The 21,268-nt window shown below is 39.7% G+C and overlaps 2 protein-coding genes across 6 annotated transcripts; one reads left to right on the top strand and one right to left on the bottom strand.

Moving 5' to 3' along the window:
- On the top strand, positions 1-20,373 carry btv (beethoven). Its single transcript, XM_068289321.1, is given in 24 exon segments — positions 1-37; positions 107-304; positions 359-471; positions 714-798; positions 861-990; positions 1,090-2,512; positions 2,573-4,470; positions 4,531-4,747; positions 4,832-5,077; positions 5,136-5,819; positions 5,907-6,089; positions 6,421-7,313; positions 10,712-10,972; positions 11,498-12,467; positions 12,551-12,659; positions 12,662-12,678; positions 12,738-12,851; positions 12,926-13,028; positions 13,874-14,329; positions 14,430-15,768; positions 15,827-17,130; positions 17,196-18,556; positions 19,130-19,444; positions 20,076-20,373. Coding segments are annotated over 24 exon segments (12,726 nt in total). The 3' UTR covers positions 20,346-20,373.
- On the bottom strand, positions 8,554-19,855 carry LOC137576311 (basic-leucine zipper transcription factor A). Of its 5 annotated transcripts, none has more exons than XM_068289333.1 (5): positions 19,716-19,855; positions 13,605-13,751; positions 10,452-10,598; positions 9,928-10,209; positions 8,554-9,639 (listed from the first exon to the last, which is right to left on the bottom strand). In XM_068289333.1, the coding sequence occupies exons 1-5, from the start codon at positions 19,746-19,748 to the stop codon at positions 8,767-8,769; spliced, it is 1,482 nt and encodes a 493-aa protein (XP_068145434.1). In that variant the 5' UTR covers positions 19,749-19,855; the 3' UTR covers positions 8,554-8,766. The 5 variants fall into 5 exon arrangements, with proteins under 5 accessions (XP_068145434.1, XP_068145442.1, XP_068145450.1 ...); XM_068289341.1 differs by having other exon boundaries at positions 10,467-10,598; XM_068289349.1 differs by lacking the exon at positions 10,452-10,598.
- Positions 20,374-21,268: the final 895 nt, after the last annotated feature.

Genomic DNA, 21,268 nt, shown 5'->3' with positions numbered 1-21,268 from the left:
ATGAGTCAACGCAGTAAATTCATTATCAATACTTCTGGTAAGTTCTCTATGCAATAATCGAATGAAAAATTCCCATCTCAAGTTGTGTGTGCTCTGTATGTACCAGTGGATTATTTTGGTGGCCGCATTCCTGGCACGGAATTGGATGAGCAAACGGCAACTATATTGGAATTTCTGGAGCGAGATGAGCATACGATTATCTCGGCTGTGCATAATAAAAGCGATGGCAAAATCAAATTTCAACATCGTATACCCAACGACGAAGTCTGTTTGCTATTCTACAAGGTGCCGCAGGTTGGCATTGGCCAAGGAGCTGCAACTGGTGCAACCGGAGCCGGTATAAATCCAACATCCGCAGAAGCAAACGCAGATGCCGAGCCACTGTTGGGCATATTAACACTGGAGGGTGGCCTGGTTAAATCCATTTACAATTCTGTTTCACGTGTATTTTCTCCACAAGCAGCGGCTCGTGTAAGTCTACCTACATAGATATATATCTCTGTATATCTTATATACATATATGTATGGATAATTCCTGCTACTTCTCATCTTAAATTGCTTTACTATTTGCTTTCTTTTTTTGCTCATAATTCAATTTGTTTCTCTTCTAGCAAATTCCATTTTGTCAATTGTATTATATTTTCTTTTACCCTCCTCTCTCCGTCACTCTTGTTCATAGTTTTAATTCTCTTTTTCTCCCACTTTGATTGCAGCGCCATGAATACACTCCTGAACTAAGTGGCCTTCTGGAAAACTTACATGTCTCATTGGGTTCTAGTCTAGGTTTGCCTCAAAGTGGTAAGTTGAATATTCTTGTGAATATATTGAGGATTTTTGAATACCCATTCTCTTGCATTCAGGCATTACTAGCCTAAAGCAGGAGATAAAATATTGGAAGCAAAAACTGGGACAAAAATCTAGTTCGCGTTTAGACCGCGAAACAGCTCAAGTCTTTATTAGTGTCTTGGAGAAAATTGATCAAAAAATTAGGTAAGTTATTCAAAATTAAAAACAAACCACAAAATCTAAATATAGAAAGTTTATAAAAGGATACAATTTTTTTAAAACTACTTTAAAAAACTATTGCAGCACCATTGATGGCACTACTGGGAATAATCCCAGCACAACCATTGAAGAGTTCCTCGATCATGCGCATAATAATTTGGATGAACTGTGGCGTTTGCCCTACAATTATCCCCAGCAACGTATGGCCGATCTGTTGGACATTATAGCGAAACGTCTTCTTGAGGCTTGTCTAACTCAACTCATGGCGGAAGACATTTGGAGCCTGAATTCGTATCATGTGAATAATTTGATGAGCCAATGTATCGACACTGTGGATGCATGGATACAATTATGTGATTCATTGACACGACTCTTTTGGCCCAATTATGTGAAACATCCATGGGTAGGGGATCCTCATGTACCCAAACGTGGACAACAGTTTAAAGAGCGTCTTAGTGAAATACGAAATATTAAGCAATTGTATAAACAGATAGCCACACTTTTAAATGACTCGGAGCTGCAGGAGATGTTTCAGGAGCAAGCACCATTTACCGATTTCAACATTTTCGATACCACTAGTCTGGGTCAGGCCAAGTGGCACAAAGCTTTGGGACATTTCGAGCAAGTGCTGCAACCAATTGATGAACGCATTGCATCGGCATTGAAATACCAGTTACATCAACATTTGAGTAATCCTCGACAGGTTATCTATATATTCTCCAAATACGAGACTCTAATACAACGTCCTGCTGTCCTGGAGCTATTGACCATAGAACGGGAGCAATTTCTGCAGTCACTGCATTTGTTGCTACAAGATTTACGTAGAGCCATGACGGATACGAATATGGAACCCGATACTGGTCACTTGTCAGTTATATGCAACGAATGTCGTTGGCTCAAAGTGGTCCAATATCAAATTCAGGAAATTGAAAAGGTTAGCCATTTGATAAGCGGACGGGAAGGTTTCGACAAGATCAACAAGGCAGTGCAAGAGATCAAAGAGGAGACTGAATCCTTGTTGCGTACTAATTTTGAAATCTGGTCAGGTCAGTGCTCGACCGCCGTGAAGAGCGGTGAACTGAAGTTACGAGACGATCAGGCTGTAGTGAAGTTTGAGAAGGAAGGCCGGCAACTAATGCGTGTCACTTTCAATCCCAAATTGGTTACCTTCTGTCAGGATGTGCGCGAATTCGAGAACCTTGGCTACAGTGTTCCGTTGGAGTTACGTGCTGCCGCCACTCATGCGGCCAAATATATGTGCTATGCCCGTCGCTTACAGCAAATAGCCACATTTCACAATACCATCGGGGATCGCATGATTCCGTGCCAGCGGCCTATTATGCTGAAGAATGCTTTGGAACTACAGCGTCTCGTGCAGAGTGAAACCGTCGCCTGGCAGGAAGAGACCTCGGTTCAGCGTTATGTCAATACCTTGCAAGCGGCCGTGTCGAAACTATCCTCAGATAATACACTATTAGTAGGCTATCATGAACAGGCCAAGAGAACGGTAAGCAGAAATAAATTAGGTTTTGTATCTAGTTGTAGCATTTTCAATATCATTTTCCAGATCATGAAACTAATGTCTACTGATTTGTTTACACAAAATCAAATCTGGAAAGATGAGCTCCGACATTTGCGGGATCTTATAATGACTTTAGAGCGTCAGGGTTATACCAACTTGGATGCCTTCAAATTGCATTGGGATCATCAGCTGTACAAAGTGCTCGAATATCAATATATACTTGGTTTACTCGATATGAATAACAAATTACCAGATATACACATAAAATTAGTATTACGGAACCGGGAACTATGCTATAGTCCTGCCGAAGAAGAGATACGGGATATATACTACAGTCAATTGAGGCGGTTTATCGATAGACCATCGAATTTTCATGGTCTCTCCGAGCAGAGCGGAAATCTCTTCAAGTCCATGGTAACATTGAATCGCCAACATTTCGGTCCTCTATATAGACGAGCAAATGAACTATTCGATAAATTGGAGGAGTTTAAAAAGATTTGGCTACCTTGGATTGCGTTGGGTTGTGTGGATGTGGAACAGCTATGTGGCATACACTTGAATCGGGCTGAAGATTGGGATAGAAATTTTCGTTCTTGCAAACACTTTAGTCAACAATTGGCCAAATTACAACAATCCGAGGAATCAATCGATTGCATAGTGATCAATGTGCTGCCCCTAAGAAGTGACATAGAGTTCATCAGTCGACGCTATTGGGAGGCTTTGGCTAATAGTCTTAGAGCCTCAATACTAACGGATGTAGACGCTATACAGGAATTTCTACAGAATGCTCTGAAATTTCTCAAGAACGTTCCTATGGACGATGAGGGTAGCATTAGTCAATCATCAATGAAATATGACAAGATAATGGGTGACTTACCCACTATAGCAGAGTCTTTGGAGAGAGTCAAGGCGAAGGATTCATGTTTGGCTGGTTGGTGTAAGGAACGGGTGACAGCTTTGGCCAGCATCTTGCAACAGTGGGAACAACTGCATCCGCTATTGGAGAATCATGCCGTCATACTGCAACGTCAAGTGGATTTGATTAAGAATCAAGCACAAACTCAAATGCAAAATCTACAAAATGAGGCTGAAAAGTTCCTTCTGAGATGGGAGTCAACCATAGCCGAATTGGAGGCCAATGAGGATGCTTCCTTAGAGATTTTCAAGGAACGTCGCCTACATTGGCAGAATTTAATCAAGAAGAAACGCCAGCTTCTGGATGAATGCGGTAAATTTAATATGGATTTCCCAATCGAAGTGCTTAAACATTTCGATGAGATTGATAACAAAATCGAAGAACAATCTAAGCAATGGCAAATCTATGATATGTTTCTTACGGAACTTGAACCCATTCTACAGGAGGAATGGACCATTTTTCGTCGACGTCCATATGTTTTAAATGAGTTCATAAGCAAATGGGAGGTTTCCATCAATAGTTCCATAGATTTACCCTCGAAACGCATAAGGCAACAAGTGGAGAGACTTCAATTGGCTTTGCCCATACTGCAACTACTGCAATCGGATGCTCTCAGTGAGCGACACTGGGCTAGGATATTTCAATTATTGCATCAGCCAACCAAACCCTTCTATGCCATTATCCTAAAGGATATTTTAAGCAACATAGATGTCTTGCAATCGGCTGGTCAGGAAATTGGCAATATCGTCCGTCAGGCTGGTTCCGAACAAATTGTTCGACAAGCCCTTATTGAACTGGATCAATGGTCAGTCACAGCTCAATTTAAATTGATCAAACGATCCTCGGATATTTCTCTTATCAAGGACTATCAGGAAGTTCTTAACAAAATCGGCGATAATCAATCGTTATTGCAATCTGCCAAAAATTCAGCAGCCTTTGATAGTTTCTCCGATCAGGCAGAACTCTGGGAGAATCGCCTCAACCAGTTGGATACACTTCTGACTAGCCTAAGTAATTCTCAGAGGCGGTAAAAAGAAAGTTTCAAAAAGATCTTCAAAAGATATTAAAAAAATATATATATTTTCAGTTGGGTATATTTGGAGCCCGTTTTTGGTTCAGGAACTTTGCAACAGGAACAAGCCCTTTTCAAACGCATCGATAAGGATTTTCGTTTTGTCATGAAAGAAATCGAAATAGATTCTCGGGTTACTTCGCTCCTTAAGATTAACAATATCATGACCATAGTGAATTCCTTGGAAACCCAATTGGCCAGATGTCAGCAGAATCTAATGAGCTATATAACGGTGATAAATTTAGCTTTCTAAAGAAGCTTATATTATCTCATCGGAATGTTGTGTTACTACATTAACCCATCTGTTTTATTTTAGGACAAACGCAACTCATTTCCTCGCTTCTATTTTCTTGGCGATGATGATCTTTTGGAGTTATTGGGTCAGGCCAGCAAGGATGCGGACATCATTCAGCGTCACATACGCAAACTTTTTCCTGGCTGTCATAGCCTAAAAATCAGGCAAAACGAAGGCAAGGACTTTTACAGCATCTTGGCAATGAACAGCTCGGATGGGGATGAGCTTCAACTAAGCCAACCAGTTGACATGACAGGTGACATTGAGGTGAGATTGGAAGGCTTGGAATCCAGATAGAATTCTTTACTCTTTATGATTTCTCCAGCGATGGCTCAATCAGCTGGTGAGCTGCGTGAAGGACACCCTACGTAGTCAGATCCATGAGTGTTACACAAATACCAATGGCTCGAGCTCAAATCTCAGCGAGTCTCTACTCCATCGATATGTTAGTCAAGTAGTAGCCACATCGCGGGCTTTGCACTTTACGCGACAAGTGGAACAGGCCATTAAGTCGATGTCATTGGATAAATTGCATCAGCAGCTGCAGGCGGAAATTTCCCATCTATCTGAGTTGAAGCAACATGCAAAAGGTCAAACTTTGATGGACCTAAAGCTTAGGGCACTGCTTCTCGATTTGGTCCATTACAAGGGAGTTGTGGAGGAACTGCAAGCTAACAATGTGATGCATCCAACTGACTGGCATTGGCTGAGTCAGCTGAGATATTACCTAGGCCGTGGAACAGGGAAAGGTGTTGCTGCTGCTGGAGATCATCAGGTTTATGTTCACATTGTTTATGCGGAATTTGAATATGCCTACGAGTATCTGGGTCAGGTCAACAAATTGGTCCACACAAGGTTGACCCACAAGTGTTATCTTATACTCACCCAGGCCATGCACATGGGTCTTGGCGGTAATCCTTTCGGGCCAGCTGGCACTGGCAAAACGGAATGCGTCAAGGCTTTGGGCTCAATGCTGGGACGGCTTGTGTTGGTTTTCAATTGCGATGAGGTAAGATGAGTGATGCGACAGTTTGGAATGGAGGAGCCAAATGCGATTTATCATTATGTCCGGGAATTGTTTTGTTCTTTGGCACAGAATGTGGACACCGAATCGATGAGTTTAATCCTAACCGGCTTGGCACGTTGCGGCGCCTGGGGATGTTTCGATGAGTTCAATAGGCTAAAGGAGGCCACCCTCTCATCTATCTCCATGCTTATACAGCCCATACAAAGTGCCTTGAAGGATAAGACCGAATGGGTACAAATTGGAGAACGAAAGGTGAGTGCGACAAATTGAAAAAGATAAATACAGTAGGGAATGCTGGCAGCCTTTTATACTGCGAAACTTATATACCCTACAATACAATCATTTTTTAAATCTCTGGACTATGACTTATGTTGTCATATGCTTTAAATGCTTTAGAACTTATTGAACGTGTATCAAAAATTTCAGGAAAATTACTAGATCACTTAACGTTCTATGATTTCAACACATGGACTATTTGATGTATGGTAGTTTAATTTAAATTAAAGATGAATATGATTAAAACGTTGTCTAGATAAATATTTACTAATATTTTGCAATTTTGGCTTGTTTTCCGACACCCAAGGTTCAACTTAATCAGCATTGCGGCATTTTTGTAACCCTAAATCCGGCTGGAGCCGAATATGGTGGCCGACAGAAGCTACCTGGAAACATACAAGCGCTATTCCGACCCATTGTGATGCAACAGCCAGAACCCGGAGAGATAGCCAGGGTCATGTTATTCGTGGAGGGTTTCAAGGCGGCGGCAGAGATATCTTCGCGCATTGTGGAGCTCTTCGATTTGTGTGGCAAGATGCTGTCGGCCCAACGTCATTACGATTGGGGTTTACGTGAACTGAAGACAGTGCTGCTGGTCTGCGGCGAAGGTTTGGTGGCCAACGGACAGCAATCCGCCAATGATGAAATGTCCATTGTGGTGCAATGTTTACGCTCATCCACCATGTCGAAATTGGCTCAACATGACGTGATACGTTTCGAAATGCTTATGGAAAACGTGTTTCCCGAAATTGTTAACAAATCTCAATTGAATCCGCAGACCATGCCGCTCCAGCAGGCGCTAAGGGAGGCCTTTTCAACACTTGGTCTGTGTGCCAGTGGGAGGCAAATTGAAAAGGCTTTGCAATTGCACGAGCAGCTACAGAAACGCATGGGAGTGGTGCTCGTAGGTCCACCCGGTTGCGGCAAATCCACCATTATGGCCCTGCTGAAACAGGCTTTAACGGCAACTAAAACCAATTGGCAATTACGCATCCATACCATTAGTCCAAAGAGCATGAGTCGAAGGCAATTATTGGGCCACCTCGATGCCGATACCAGACAATGGGTCGATGGTGTACTGACCCATACCGCTGTGGTGGTCAATCAGGAACCGGAGCATATTTACTCGTGGATAGTGTGTGATGGCAGCATTGATCCTGAATGGATAGAGGCTCTTAATTCCGTTTTAGATGATAACAAGTGAGTTTTCAATTTTCTTTCTTTCTATATTTCGTTTTTCTTCCTTTTTTAGCGCATAAATTCGTTAAATTTATTATTATTTTTGTTTTCTTTCATGTTTTACTTTTTTTTTGCGGCTAATAGTTATATATATGTATATATATATATATCAATTACAAATATCATATTATATATATCGTATCGTATATATTGTAAGGATGTGCATCCTATCTATCACTTAGCAAAGACTAAACAAAAAAACACATAGTACAAACAGATTTGTATATATAAAAGGGGCACAGGGGGCATGAAGGGAACGCGAGGGGGATAAAAACACAGAAATGCGAGAAACAATTATAATTAATATAATAATAATTATCATAATTAGAATGAGGGGAAGCCCACTTAATTGGTAAACGTAACATAATACCTAATACACAATAAAACGACATTTTACAAATGGCGTTTTCTTTTAGTTATTCCTATTCCTACAATTCACACAGAACAAGAACTTCTGGTGCGTGTGTGTGTGTGTGTGTGTATGTGTATGGGAGTGTGTTGTGAGTAATTGTGCGTGTCTTACGGTGGACTTTTAGTTTGAAAATTTCAAAGTAATGTTATAAAGACACTAAGTTGTCTATGATAATACTTATAAGAGGATGATGAATTCTTTGGAAAAAAGTTGAAACATTCTTTAAACAGAATTCACATACATTTGATTCGTTTTTTGGATATAGCATACATAGATTCATTTGAGCTTAGCAAAAAGTTTTCTTTTTTTTTACAAAAATAATATAAAGTTGTGCTAAGTCCACCGTGTTAAGATAACTTTCAAAATACTGATTCATTTAGAGTTGTGAGTTTTCACTAAGTTAGAAAATAATTTTACAGATTTTCAAATTGAACATAATGTAAAACTCAATCAATAAGTTATGCAACTTAATATCAGTAGAGGATTGCATTCGTTTAAATCAAAGCAAATAATTTGAAATATTAACAAAATTGATTAAAAATTTTAACAAAATTGATTAAAAATTTTAACAAAATTGATAAAATAAATAGTAAACTTTTATAATTGTAAATAATTTTATCAATATGACAAAATTTAGACACTCTTTTCAATTCTTTCCCTTTACGGGTTCAAAAGTAGAAAAATTAAAGTCAAAACACACTTAAATCAATTATAATTCACATTTTAAAGGAGTTGAATTTTATATTGCGTAGGGACATGATGGGTTGTTTAATAAATTCGACATAATAATCACATTATGGTATAGTTTTTAATGAATAAACTCACAACTCTAAAACTGCTAACATTTTGTTTAAGTGTTTGAGTGTGTTTTTTGATTGTTTGTAGGTTTTGTTTGCTGGCTAGTTGAGCTTAAGGACTAAAGGCCGAGTATCTTAATATCGCTTTTCTGGGTTTTCTTTAAACTATTGGTTGTTAAGGGTCTGTTTTCTGCTGGTGCTGGGGTTACATTTGTGACGGTGGCGGCTGTTGTGGTGCTGGAGGCGGTGGTGCTGCAGTAGCCACAGAAGGCGGCGGTGGTGGCAGTGGCGCTGGGCGCATGTGTTGCATATGAGCCTGAGGAGCCATGTGCTGGAACATGTTACAATGCTGTTGCTGCTGCTGTTGTTGCTGCTGTTGCAGATGATGTTGCTGCTGACTGTAGTGATGCTGCTGCTGCTGTTGTTGTTGCTGTTGGGCGGGATTTACCACCACATCGGGCGGTGTTTGTAAGATAATTTCGGGCTCCAAATTTAAAGCCATCTCAGACTCATCTTGTTGTCGCAGCGAGGCCAAGGCAGCTGCCTGAGCAGCAGCGGCGGCAACTGCCACATCTGGTTGTCCATATTCCTGCTTAATGCCATTAGGCGGGGGGCCGCCGTATAATGTGGCACTTAGATTCTGATGCAATATGGGATGACACAATTGGGGCATTAGAGTCACACCGGCTATAGGCAGGGCGGGGTGGGCGAAACTGCGAGGCGGATATAATTGTTGCAACTTATTCAACTGCTGTAAATGCGTGTGCGTGGGCGGTGCTGCGTGCTGGGCAGCGGCCGTCAGTTGTGTGAGTGTGGCACTCGAGGAGATAGAAGGATGCGTTGATAACGAGCGATGTCGCTGCTGTTGTTGCTGCTGTTGTTGTTGCTGCTGCTGCTGTTGTTGTTGTTGATGTGCATGGGTGGCATGGGGAGGCGGGGGTGGAGGTTGATGGGCTGAAAGTTGTTGCTGCTGGTTTTGATGAAGCGTAGGTGGTGGTTGTTGTTGCTGTAATTGCTGCTGTTGTTGTTGCTGCTGCTGATCTTGAGTTTGCGGCTGTCCTTGAGATGTTGTTAAAATCTGAAATAAACAAATAAGTTCAGAGAAATGCTCTTCCAAATTTTGTAAATATCTACAAAGAGTAATACTATGCTGCAAAATGGAGAACTTTGCCCTTTAAAGTATGCAATACTTTTAACAAATTTATAAAATTCTTGTTCTCAAAAGTTGTCTATAAACAATGTCTGTTCCGATTATCTTTTATCCACAGGACATTACCGAACTATCTTTCATAAGCAAATTTTGCTACTGACTCTAGAGGGCTAAGTTCCCTCCTAACTACCCTTTTCGATATTGTTTTCCACTTACCTCAGGCTTGACATTAGGCACTGGCGGTATCATAGCCGCGAATTCCGGCGGCAATTGTGTGGGATCTGTTACTAAGAGACCCTTTTTCCGCTCTTTGCGTATTTTGTCACGTAGTTTCTCCAATTGCCGGAAGGCCTCGTTCGCTCTTCTGGCCTTTTTTCGATCACGATCACGTTCTTGCTCTAATCTACGATATTCGGGATTTAAGCGTTTAATTCGTTTTCTTTCACGATCCCTTTCGCGTTGTATCATCTTTAGGCGCAGTTCTTCCTCTGGTGTTAACTGCAACGAGAAATATTTTAAGACCGGGAGGGTGGAAAACTTATTAAAGCAATTTGTAATCAAATCGGATTATGGTGGGTGTTTGTATTAGGTCGGACTACGATATTAAGCAAATGTCAAATACTGTCTCATCCAGTCCTAGCTACTTATGCCTATGCCCTAGAACCGGTCTGTGTGTTTTGTGTATGTGTTTTTATGTGTATTATTTATATAGGGTAATAATTATATTGGAAAAATGCTACGTTAGCACGTCGTGCCTTCTTGCGAAATCGATCGCGTTCGCGCTCCATTCTTCTATATTCGGGATTCAGACGTTTGATACGCTTTCGCTCCCGATCCCGTTCCCGCATCATGAATTTGTGCCGCGCCTCCTCCTCTGGGGACATCAGCTGCAATTAGAGGATGATTTGGTTTTTTTGTTTTTATGACTCAAAATGAAACTAGTATTTTGTGCTTGACTTATGTTTTCTCACTACATTTCCTGTCTTGAAATTGCTTGCAGACTGCTAACATTACCCTCCGGATGGCGCATACAATTTGGTAGTAACGTTAACTTTATATTTGAAACGGACGATGTGCGTCATGCCTCACCAGCTACCATTTCACGCATGGGCATTGTCAATATGAGCTATGATTACTATCCCCTACAGGATATTGTAAGACATGAGCTAAGTAAAGAACCATATGGTGATCTCATTCAAAGCTATTTGGATGGAAACTTTCAATTTGCTTTGGATTGGTTGGAAGGTCAACATTTATTGGGGTAAGTGAAAAGAAGACACAAGCAAAAATGGTGCAGAAGGATAGAAATAAAGCAGTTAAGTTATTCCAATTACCGCTTTAAGTCGTACAACTACAATTATATTAAAATATGATAATGACTTTTAAAAACAAAACTAATACGTTATCTAGACGCAATCTTTATTATACGTGTTTTGAAAATCGGATTCAGTTGCTTAGTTTTTGAAATTACTTTGCAGAAGTAGTTAAAAAGGAAATCACGATATTGAAGTGCAATTTAAGTTTAAGAAATATAATAATATAATATATATAATAATATATAACTACATATATTTTAAATGAACCATTTTAGGCCAGTGTTGCTAATAGGTCAAAGATTGCTTAAGCCAAGTTATAATATCTGTCACCTTAAAATTCAAAGGTATCAAACGTCTAAATCAGAAGAGTTTTCGAAATACGAATAGATTTTAGAAATTATTTCTATAAAATAATGAAAATAAATAAAATTATATTTAATAACTATTTTCTATTCAAACTTTATTAATAGCCAACTACCCGGAATAAGCCGAGAAAGTCTAATACGGTCTCTACTCTTACAAGTGCATGGCATACAATCTTTGGAGGAATACGGTGGTTGCACCTTAAGAGCTCTTTTTGGCTATATACCCAATGAACGACATCGTGACTTTGCACAGCTAATCCTACAGCATGCTAATCTTTATATAGCTCAACCTAACACAGCAGAATTAACATATTTTGATGAGCAACGGAATTCCCTAGAACAATACTCCTTGGATGTTATTGAAAGATCCGAGGAGAAGGGCAATCAATTGATAAGAACGGCCTATGTAAAGTCCTATTTAAATATAATGGACACCATACTGAAAGCTCAACCAAATGGCAGTAAGAGTATTGCTAGTCCACCTCCATTTATTCTACTCGGTCCCACAGGATCGGGTAAGACATTGCTTATGGAGCAGGCTATACTAGAACATTCTGGGTATCAATTGGTGACCATAAACTGCTCCACACAATTAACTCCAGGATATATATTGCATGCTCTACGCTCCCATTGCGTCACTGTGAGCGGTCTAAGGGGTCGAGAATATCGGGCTAAGCAATCACGTTTAGTGCTGTTTATGAAGAATTTGGATTTATGTTATGTGGACAATTGGGGATGTTGTGAAATTGTTGAGCTACTGTTGCAATTGGTACAACGTGGCGGCTTTTACAATGCGGAAAATCTTGAGTGGATTAATGTCACGGGCTTGCAAATTTGTGCGTCCATTAGCGGAAATCTGTTGAAACTGGCTCCACGCTATTTGGCCATAAATCAATATGTGCGAGTGATGCAACCAACTACCAAGGATATGCTAACCATCGTCCAGTGCCGCCTAGAGCCATTGCTAAGTGAACATTTTAGGCCACCAATGGGTGCAGGAGGAGGAGGAGGTGGAAGCGGCATCGTCGTCAATTTGCAGCATGTTAGCGAAAGTCTAATGGAGTGCTTCGAGAAGGTATCATTCTCTTTCTCTCTCTCACTCTCTGGCCTCCATCACTCACTAATACTAATTGACTTTTGAACCTTTTGCCCATCTAGTTGCAGGACGCATTCACTTCGCAGACATCAACAACGGCATTGACAGCAGCCCACTATCAATTTAATCCTAAATCCATCATGAAGCTCCTGGATGCTCTAGTTTTTTACCCCCCAATGATTTCAATCAGGTAAGTTGTCATTTTAATCAGTGAATGAATTTTCCATTCCATTCTTCTACTTGTTTTAGGCCTTGTTTAGTGAATTGTTAAGCATATTTCGGGATCGTTTAATATGCCATGAACATGTCCAGCAATTCGAGACTATCTTAAAGCAAACTATGCGAAAATATATAGGCAAAGAGGTAATCTAACTATAAATATATTCGAATTGCATGGCAAATGATTTCTATCTTTATTTGTTAATACCCTTTTCTAGAAAATCTATTTTATACCCAAATCACCCAAATCGAAGGGTCAATTGCAAGCTCTAAATCATGATGAATGGCTCGATGAGGTTCAGAGGCAAATTACAATTTGTAGTAAGTATATTAATTATATATCTCGATACTAAAATGAGTCAAAAACCCCGCAAAAAGTATCTCTTAAAATAGAATTTTCTACATCTAAAAATATTTTTCATATAGTTTGTCAGTTAGAGTTTCAAAATAATTTAACCCTTGTAAATTTTAGATTCTGTTTTCAGGTTAAATCTCTATAATTTCTGCTTCATTTTCAAACTCAGATCAGTTTTCAAATTAAATTTTATTATATGTATATCGATGAGGAGACTCAATTTATAAAGGATGATGAAAATTCCTAAAAAAGACCTTCATAAGGGATTGTTTAGTGCAAAAAATTATAATTTAATGGAAGGAAACTTTGTCAGATGTGACTATTGACAATTGCAATTAACAATCTAGAAAAAGGCACAGACTTGACTTGTTTTTTGTGGTTTGATTCTATCAGACAACAGAACTCTACAGTTCCTAGATTCTACTTTATCTCCAGCTATTTCAAGACAAGAATCGAGTGTAGAATAAAAGGGAAGGGGAGGGATAAAATGGGTTGATAGTTCTAGGGTTAAAATTTAGAATAAATTAATTGGCAATAACTACACTTGGTCTGGGCGTCTGTTTGCGAAATCGATCCCGTTCACGTTCCATTTGCCGATATTCGGGATTCATGCGTTTGATTCGTTTACGTTCGCGATCCCGTTCCCGCATGATGAACTTTTGGCGTGCCTCCTCTTCGGGGGTCATCCACTGCAAGTACATATTACAAGAGAAACGGGTATAGAAAACAACAAAACAACAACTATAGTAAATCTATCATATATACTATTGATCATATAATATATTTTTTATGTAATGTTTTACTTCATTAGATACGGAAAGCTATAACATTGCATCCCCAATCACCGAGGAACTTCTCCATCATACGGCTAAAGTAGCTCGCATTCTATCCCGGAATGATTCACATTTGTTGATTTTAGCCCGATCTGGTGGACGTCAATTGGATGCTATATATGCCGCTGCCACTCTCCAGCAGGCCAAAGTCACGACTCTACAAGGCGGTTCGGACTATAATCTAGGCGAATTCTACAATGATCTTAAATTGGCAATGCAAACGGCTGCATTGGAGCAGCAATTGACCTATTTGTTGATTGAACATACGTGGTTAAGCTATGTGCCCGATATATTGAAACCCATTGAGGCATTGCTAGAGGGAAGCGAAATATTGGAACTATTCGGCGATGATCTAGAGGCAGTGGCTAGCACTTTGAAACAATCGGCGCAATTGGAGGGCTATCAGGAGTCTATGAGTGCCTTTTTCATGAAGAGTAAGTACAAACGATCAAGATAAAGGAAATTTAGAAGTGAATTTGGTAAAAAAAATACCAGTCATAAAACCTGTTAAACTGATAATGATTTTTCTTTTAGGAGCCCGTGAAAACCTGCACATTATTCTTATACTCGATCCGACTAACCCGAAAGTAGGTGACTATTTCAACACCTGTCCGGCTTTGCATCGTCAAATGGATATTCTCTATATACGTACGGAATCCAGGGATACTCTCTTAATGTTGCCCAAACAGTTTATTGAACAACTCAACGAGAAATCCTCAATGGACAGAGTACAGAGTAAAGTACCCGTTTGTAGTCACTTTAATGATCTAAGTGACGAATTGCCTCAAAATGGTCAGGATACAGAGCCGCCAGCACGGTATTATCAATTGATTTTAAGCTATTTTCATATGTACAGCAAAGCAGCAAATGAGATTGATCAACGTTTGGGTAAACTTCAATTGGGAGTCGATAAACTGGCTGCGGCTCATGCTTTGGTGGACACTTTAAAATCGAATGCAGCTGCTCAAGAGCAAGCTTTGGGCGAGAAGCGACAAATGGCCAATGAGGCATTAGAAATGATTTCAGCCACAATGCGAAATGCCAATGAGCAAAAGACCAATATGCTCGAACTAAAACAGCAGACACAAGACAGTAGCGAGCAACTCAAACTACGCCAGAGAGAAATACAAAAGGAACTGGCCGAAGTGGAACCAATTTTAGCTGAGGCCAGTAATGCTGTGGGTCAAATCAAATCTGAAGCTCTGTCTGAGATACGCTCACTCCGAGCTCCTCCCGAGACTGTGCGCGATATCCTAGAGGGTGTGCTCCGTTTAATGGGCATACGGGATACTTCTTGGAATAGCATGAAGACATTTCTGGCCAAGCGTGGCGTTAAAGAGGATATTCGCTCATTGGATCCATCACGAATTAATCCCGAAAACTGTGAGGCTGTAGAGCGTCTTTTGGCCGCCAAAAAGGACTCCTACGATCCGCGTAATGCGAAGCGAGCTTCTGCTGCTGCAGCTCCATTGGCAGCCTGGGTTCAAGCCAGTGTTCGTTATGCTCGTGTCATACAGAGTATTAAGCCGCTGGAACGTGAACAAAATGAACTGCAGGATAATCTCAATGTGGCTGAAAATGAGATGCAAGAACTATCCAATAATTTGGATGATGTCGACAAGCGAGTGAAACAGTTATCGGCCAAGTTGCAAACCTATACCCAGGAGGCAGCTGTCTTGGAATTGAAATTGCAGGAGGCAAGTAATAACTTGCAGGCAGCTGAACTTTTGGTGGGCAAACTAAGTGAGGAATATCGTACATGGAGCGAGCAATTGACGGAACTGAAAAGAGGTCATAAGACGCTCGATGCTAAAACTTTACTAATCGCTTTGGCTATTAACTATTATGCTGGCAGAGGACTAGAGGAGAGAAGGTGAGCATAGACTTATCAAATTGACACAGTTTATAATTTACTATTTTGTCTTTTGCAGTTCCTCGCTCAAACGCTTAGCAAAAGAGTTTCAATTACCCATCGATGATTTTAATTTGCGTCAATCTTTAATTACGGATCAGCAACAAATCATATGGGAGAGTCAAGGTTTGGCCAGAGATGCACAGATTATAGAAAGTGCCGCCTTGTTAAAGCAAATATTGGAATTACCCTTTGGCTCTTGCCCAGTGCCATTAATTCTGGATCCCAGTCAGCGGGTGACCACTTGGTTAATGGCTTATCTGAAGAGTGAGAACCGAGCCTGCGAGCTAAGTTCACATGGCAATGATCGTTTGGCCTATCAACTTGAATTGGCAGTGCGATTTGGCAAGATACTCCTAGTCACCGACTGTGATCAAATACGTCCACCTTTGGCTCAATTGATCCAGGGACATATCTATATGAAATTCAATAAACGACAAATGGCCGTGGGATCGAAATTGATTGATCTACATGAGAACTTTCAATTGGTTTTGATAAGTAAATCTCAACGCCTGGCCTTGCCCAAAGAGTTGGCCAGTCAAGTAAATCAATTGAGATTTACCATAACGGCAGCGGGTCTAACCGATCAATTGATGTCACAGGCCATTGTCCTAAAAAATCCCAAATTGGAACAGCAAAGAATTGATGTATTGCAACGTGAAGGAGATTTGCTTAAACAACGCATGGAATTGCAAGATAAATTGCTAGAACAATTGTCCAATTCGGAGGGTGATATCCTTAAGAATGAGATACTTTTGGCCACTTTGAATGAGGTGAAGGAAAGTAGTAAGCAAATTGATGCGGCTCTTAATCAGAGTGGTCAAGTGAAGGAGTCTTTACTAGCTCAATTCGGTTCGCTCAAGGACCTGTGCTCAAAAGCGGCTAAATTTTATTCAGGTCTCAATCAGGGTTACGAGTTATCTTCATTGGTGTTCATTGAACTCTTTTTGCAAGCCTTGGCCCAGGATAATGAGGACAAACAAGTTTACTCTCTCTTAGTACGAAATGTCTATTTGAATTTGGCCCGTTCAATACCCAGGGATAGTCAATTATCATTATCCTTGTGGATATGCCATCACTCCTATCCAGAGCAGCTTCAAACTAAGGAATGGGAATTGTTTATTAATAATTTTATGGCCACAGCTGATGGCAGTGTCCTGCTGGGTAATCTTGGCCAACAGCTGCCAGATTGCATGAGTCGCGATGCTCAATTGAAACTGGCCATAATGTTGCAACAGTTGCCAAATCTTCGACAGCAATTGCAGCTGGATAAGGATTACATTTGGCGTGGTTTTATTGAGCAACAAACGGATGATGTTCTGCGTAAGTAGAAACAATTGCCCACCTCAAACTAGTTCATCAGTAATTTAATCTGGTTTTTATTTTAGCGGCGATTTCATCATCTTTCCATCGTGTGCTTATCACACAAATTTTTAGACCCGATTTAATGTTACGACAATTACGCAATGTTAGCAGCGATCTCTTGGGCATATCACCAGAGTCTGCGGCCACTCATCAACCGACTGTGGATCAACTGCTGCAGCAGAGCTCCTGTGATCGTCCCATTTTGATGATAAGTCAAGCCGAAAATGATCCCACAATTGAGCTTAAGAAATCTGGCAATCAGAAATATCAAGAAATGGCAATAGGCAAGGGAAGTGAACGGCAAGTTCTCAATGCAATCCGAGAGACTGCCGCTCAGGGTCACTGGTTGTGTGTTAAAAATGTGCATTTGGTACCCGAATGGTTAGAGCAAATGGAAAGGGAACTGATTGAGATGAAAAAATCAAAAGAATTTCGTTTGTTTCTACTCTGCGAGACGACTCTGGGCTTTAATGAGGCTTCAGTAGATAAGTGCCTTAAAGTTCGCTATGAACCAGCCCGTGGTCTAAAGCAAATTGTTTTACGTTTACTACAGAACTATGGAAATGATGCGGAAATCAGGCAATCTACTAAGACCCTAAAGATGCGTCTAGTATTCTTTATACTGACAGCAGCATTACAGCAAAGACGTCAATATATACCTCAGGGATGGTCAAAATACTACGAATTTGGTGAGGCAGATCTAAAGGCTGCTTTGGGTATACTCAAATGGTTCGATAATCAATTGAACTCAACGAAATGTGATTGGATTTTATTGCAACGTCTGAGCGAAAATTTAGCTTATGGCGGACGCATAAATAATCCAAGAGATCTAGAGATTTTACGTTATTATCTCACCCAGTTTTGTGGTCACGATGTTCTCGGCACTCGCTGGTCACCCATGGGTTTGGGCATAACATTGCCAACAAGTGGACAATTGCAGGATTATTACAATTCCATCAATAAATTACCCGATATCGATGATCCCAAAATGTACGGTTTGGCCAATCAGGCGCAACAACAAAGGGAAATCGAAGTGGCCCGTCATGTAATCAAAGAACTAAGAGGTCTATATTACAGAGGCGTAAAAGATGAAGTTACTTCATCTTCAGTCAATGGGCGACAAAAGTTGGAACATCAAATTAAACCATTACTTAGTCTATGGCGTAAACTGGCTGGTTCGAGTTCCATCAGTCAAACGGCCAAGGAGGCAAAACTAATGAAGACAAATGAATCATCGCCCTGGTCTTTGTTTGTCTTGGCCGAACTTGATTTGGGTGCAAATCTATTTAAGACAGTGCATCAGACTTTGTCTCAAATGCATAATTGGCTCAAGGAATCCCAGGATGTGGATCCTCAGACGCTAAAGAACTTGGCAGATCAGCAGGTGAGTCACAAACAGCGGAAGTGGATTACTGATCTAAAAGTATAAACAGTTTAATAAGCGGAAATAGACAAAAGTAATTCCATATATATGTACATACCTAAAAAAATCGTTTAGTTTAAGGTGTTAGGCAAAAAATTTATTCCAAATTCGGAAAATGATGAAAATTTTAAAATTTTCGGATTTTGTCAATTTTTATTAGAATCGGCTTATTGAAAGTTTTCCATTGAATAAAATTTTGGGGAATTAATGAATTAAATCGTAAGATTACATTAGAAAATATTTAATTAAGGAACTCTTCAGTACATTCAAAATTAAACATCACTAAGGTTATACTAATTCTGCTACATTATTGGGTTTAAAAATATTATTAAATTTAAACCTGAAACCTAATCGATCATAGAATAGTTTAGGTTTCAGGTTTAAATTTAATAATATTTTTTTCGATCATAGAATAGTTAGAACACTTAGATGAGTATAGATTCATAATATACTTTATATTAAGCTCGTGAGATTTAAAGAAAAAGAGAGGAAACTTCACTTAATCGACTTGTTTCTTATAAAATTCAAATGCAGGTTCCGGCCAATTGGCTTAAACTCTGGCCCGGACCAAGCAGTAATAGTGCCGTGGATTATCTGCGGGCATTGATGGTGCGTGCCCAGGCAGCTGAGCAGCGTTTTAAGGAGCAAGTGCATCTGGAATTCGCCGGCGAGATAAATTTGTTGCATGTTTACAATTGTGAGAATCTTTTTGCTTGCCTCAAATTGTTGCAAGCGCGTGCCTTTGGTGTATCAGTGGAGCAATTGGAATTGGGGACAACAACAAATGGCCCAACTGGCGGCAGTGGCGGAGCAGACAATGCCAAAATTTTAAAGTTATCCCCACTTAAGGTAAGTTCACCCACCCACAATTACCCCTCTCATCTAGCCAACAATCAATCATTCACTAGCTCTATCTCTTTCTCATACTTTTGCACTCCATGTGTGTGCGTGTGTGTGTGTATGAATTTTCCTTGGCGCCGTCTTTGTCTGTTCTTTCTGTCTGTTCTGTCTCAGTCGGCGACTCTGCCTGCTGCTGCTGCCCTCTACCTCTGCTTGTCAATCAAAACGAAAAAATTTTTCTTTTCCCTTCGTTTTCGTCTGGTTCAAATCCAACGCTTACCTTGCCCATTTTGGCCATAAAGTGTGTTTCCATTTTGGCGCCTTCTATTTATTGCTATTTAGTTATTATTTAAGCCGCACTTTTGTTTAAATTTTCAATTTTTTAGAGTTTATTTACTATATTACAAGTTAGGGATGGTAAATTTTGGCAAGTTGAATGGTGCACAGTCTATCGTTATCGATAGACCATACATTAAGAAATACCGGCGCCACCGTGCTGGAAAGCAGAACATGGCGCCACTGCGACGAAACGGTTAAGTGGCCTTAGACTTCAAATTTGAAATTATGTTTTTTGTTTGTCAGTATTTGTTTTTGTTCTTCAAAAGTTTATTCATAGTTTTTACATTTTTTCCATTAACAGCTTGATGGATCGAAAAATGGTGTTGAAAAATCTTCTTCGTTTTACATAACCTACCGGATTATTAACGATAAGCCAAAGGAAGACAAACTACAATCGAAATTACTAAACTGGAGCAACGAAACAAAAAATGGCTCTGAACAATTGAAATTACCCCTGTACACCCGATCGCAGAGGGATAAACTAATTTGCTATTTGCCAGTAGATATGATGGCATCCACACCCGATGAAATCCTTTTGGCTGGTTCCGCCCTAATCGTAGAGGATTATTGAATTCAATAAAATGTAATCCAAATATTTAGTCTCTCTCAATTGTTTGACCCCAATTAAAACTTATTTGACTTAAATGGACGAACTTTGATTAAATCAGATCTGCAAAGACCGTTACTGTCACATTAGCTTTATAGTGTAATTAATTTCATATCCTTCACCATTTGTGAAGGCAAATTTCAAACAGCAATTAGTTGAACAATATGGCAAGGCAAGTAGCAGCCTAGGATTGCAAGGATGCCTATGATTTGTATTGGACATTGGTAGTTCAAGCATTTATCAAACACACAAGAGTCTGAGTAAACCCTTCAATATTCACTACCCGAACTCCTCCTTAATCTCCCTTCCTCCATCCATCAAATTCCAATTAAACATTTCGAATTTCATCATCATCAAACCAAGAACCAAAATCATTGGCACAGGAGGGAGGCCAATGAGAAAGGAAAGGGCATTGTCTTTGAAGTGCGAGATGTTGTACAGGATTAAGGCCGCGGATTAACTAATTTCTCTATTAGGACAATAGAATTTCTAATGGAATTTCATTGTCTGTAATAATCAAAGGACTCTAATTAGTTTTATCATTATTAATAAACTTTCTCACTGGAATAAAAAGAATTAAATGAATTTCTTTCTGTTTAAAGATAATTTTAACTATTAAAATTATATGAAAAATTGCAAAACTCAATAAACGGAAGAAGAATTCTTTGAACTTACTAGAGCTAATATTTACTATAACTATAAATTTCGATACCTGATTTGTATTTTGTGAAGTAATCTATTCGATGTGTTTGAAATTTTTCTGTAAAGTTTATCTGAAGTTATTTGAGTTTTAATCAAACAAGATCTGCAAAGTCATAAGTGCTGAAATATTGATCCAAATCCTCAAAAACCTAATAAAAATTGAATATAATTATATTTAAGGATAA

This window comes from Drosophila tropicalis, unplaced genomic scaffold (genome assembly GCF_018151085.1).
Source record: "Drosophila tropicalis isolate 14030-0801.00 unplaced genomic scaffold, ASM1815108v1 contig_1187, whole genome shotgun sequence".
NCBI lineage: Eukaryota > Metazoa > Arthropoda > Insecta > Diptera > Drosophilidae > Drosophila > Drosophila tropicalis.
The sequence above is the reverse complement of the archived record's forward strand: the minus strand, read 5'-3'. Positions and strand labels throughout refer to the sequence as shown.

Coding starts and splice junctions, on each gene's coding strand:
- LOC137576311 (XM_068289333.1), bottom strand. CDS start 19,748: ATGGAAACACACTTTATGGCCAAAATGGGCAAG. Junction 10,599..13,604: donor AACAGACGCCCAGACCAAGT/GTAGTTATTGCC, acceptor CTCTAATTGCAG/CTGATGTCCCCAGAGGAGGA. Junction 10,210..10,451: donor AGAAGGCACGACGTGCTAAC/GTAGCATTTTTC, acceptor TTCTCGTTGCAG/TTAACACCAGAGGAAGAACT.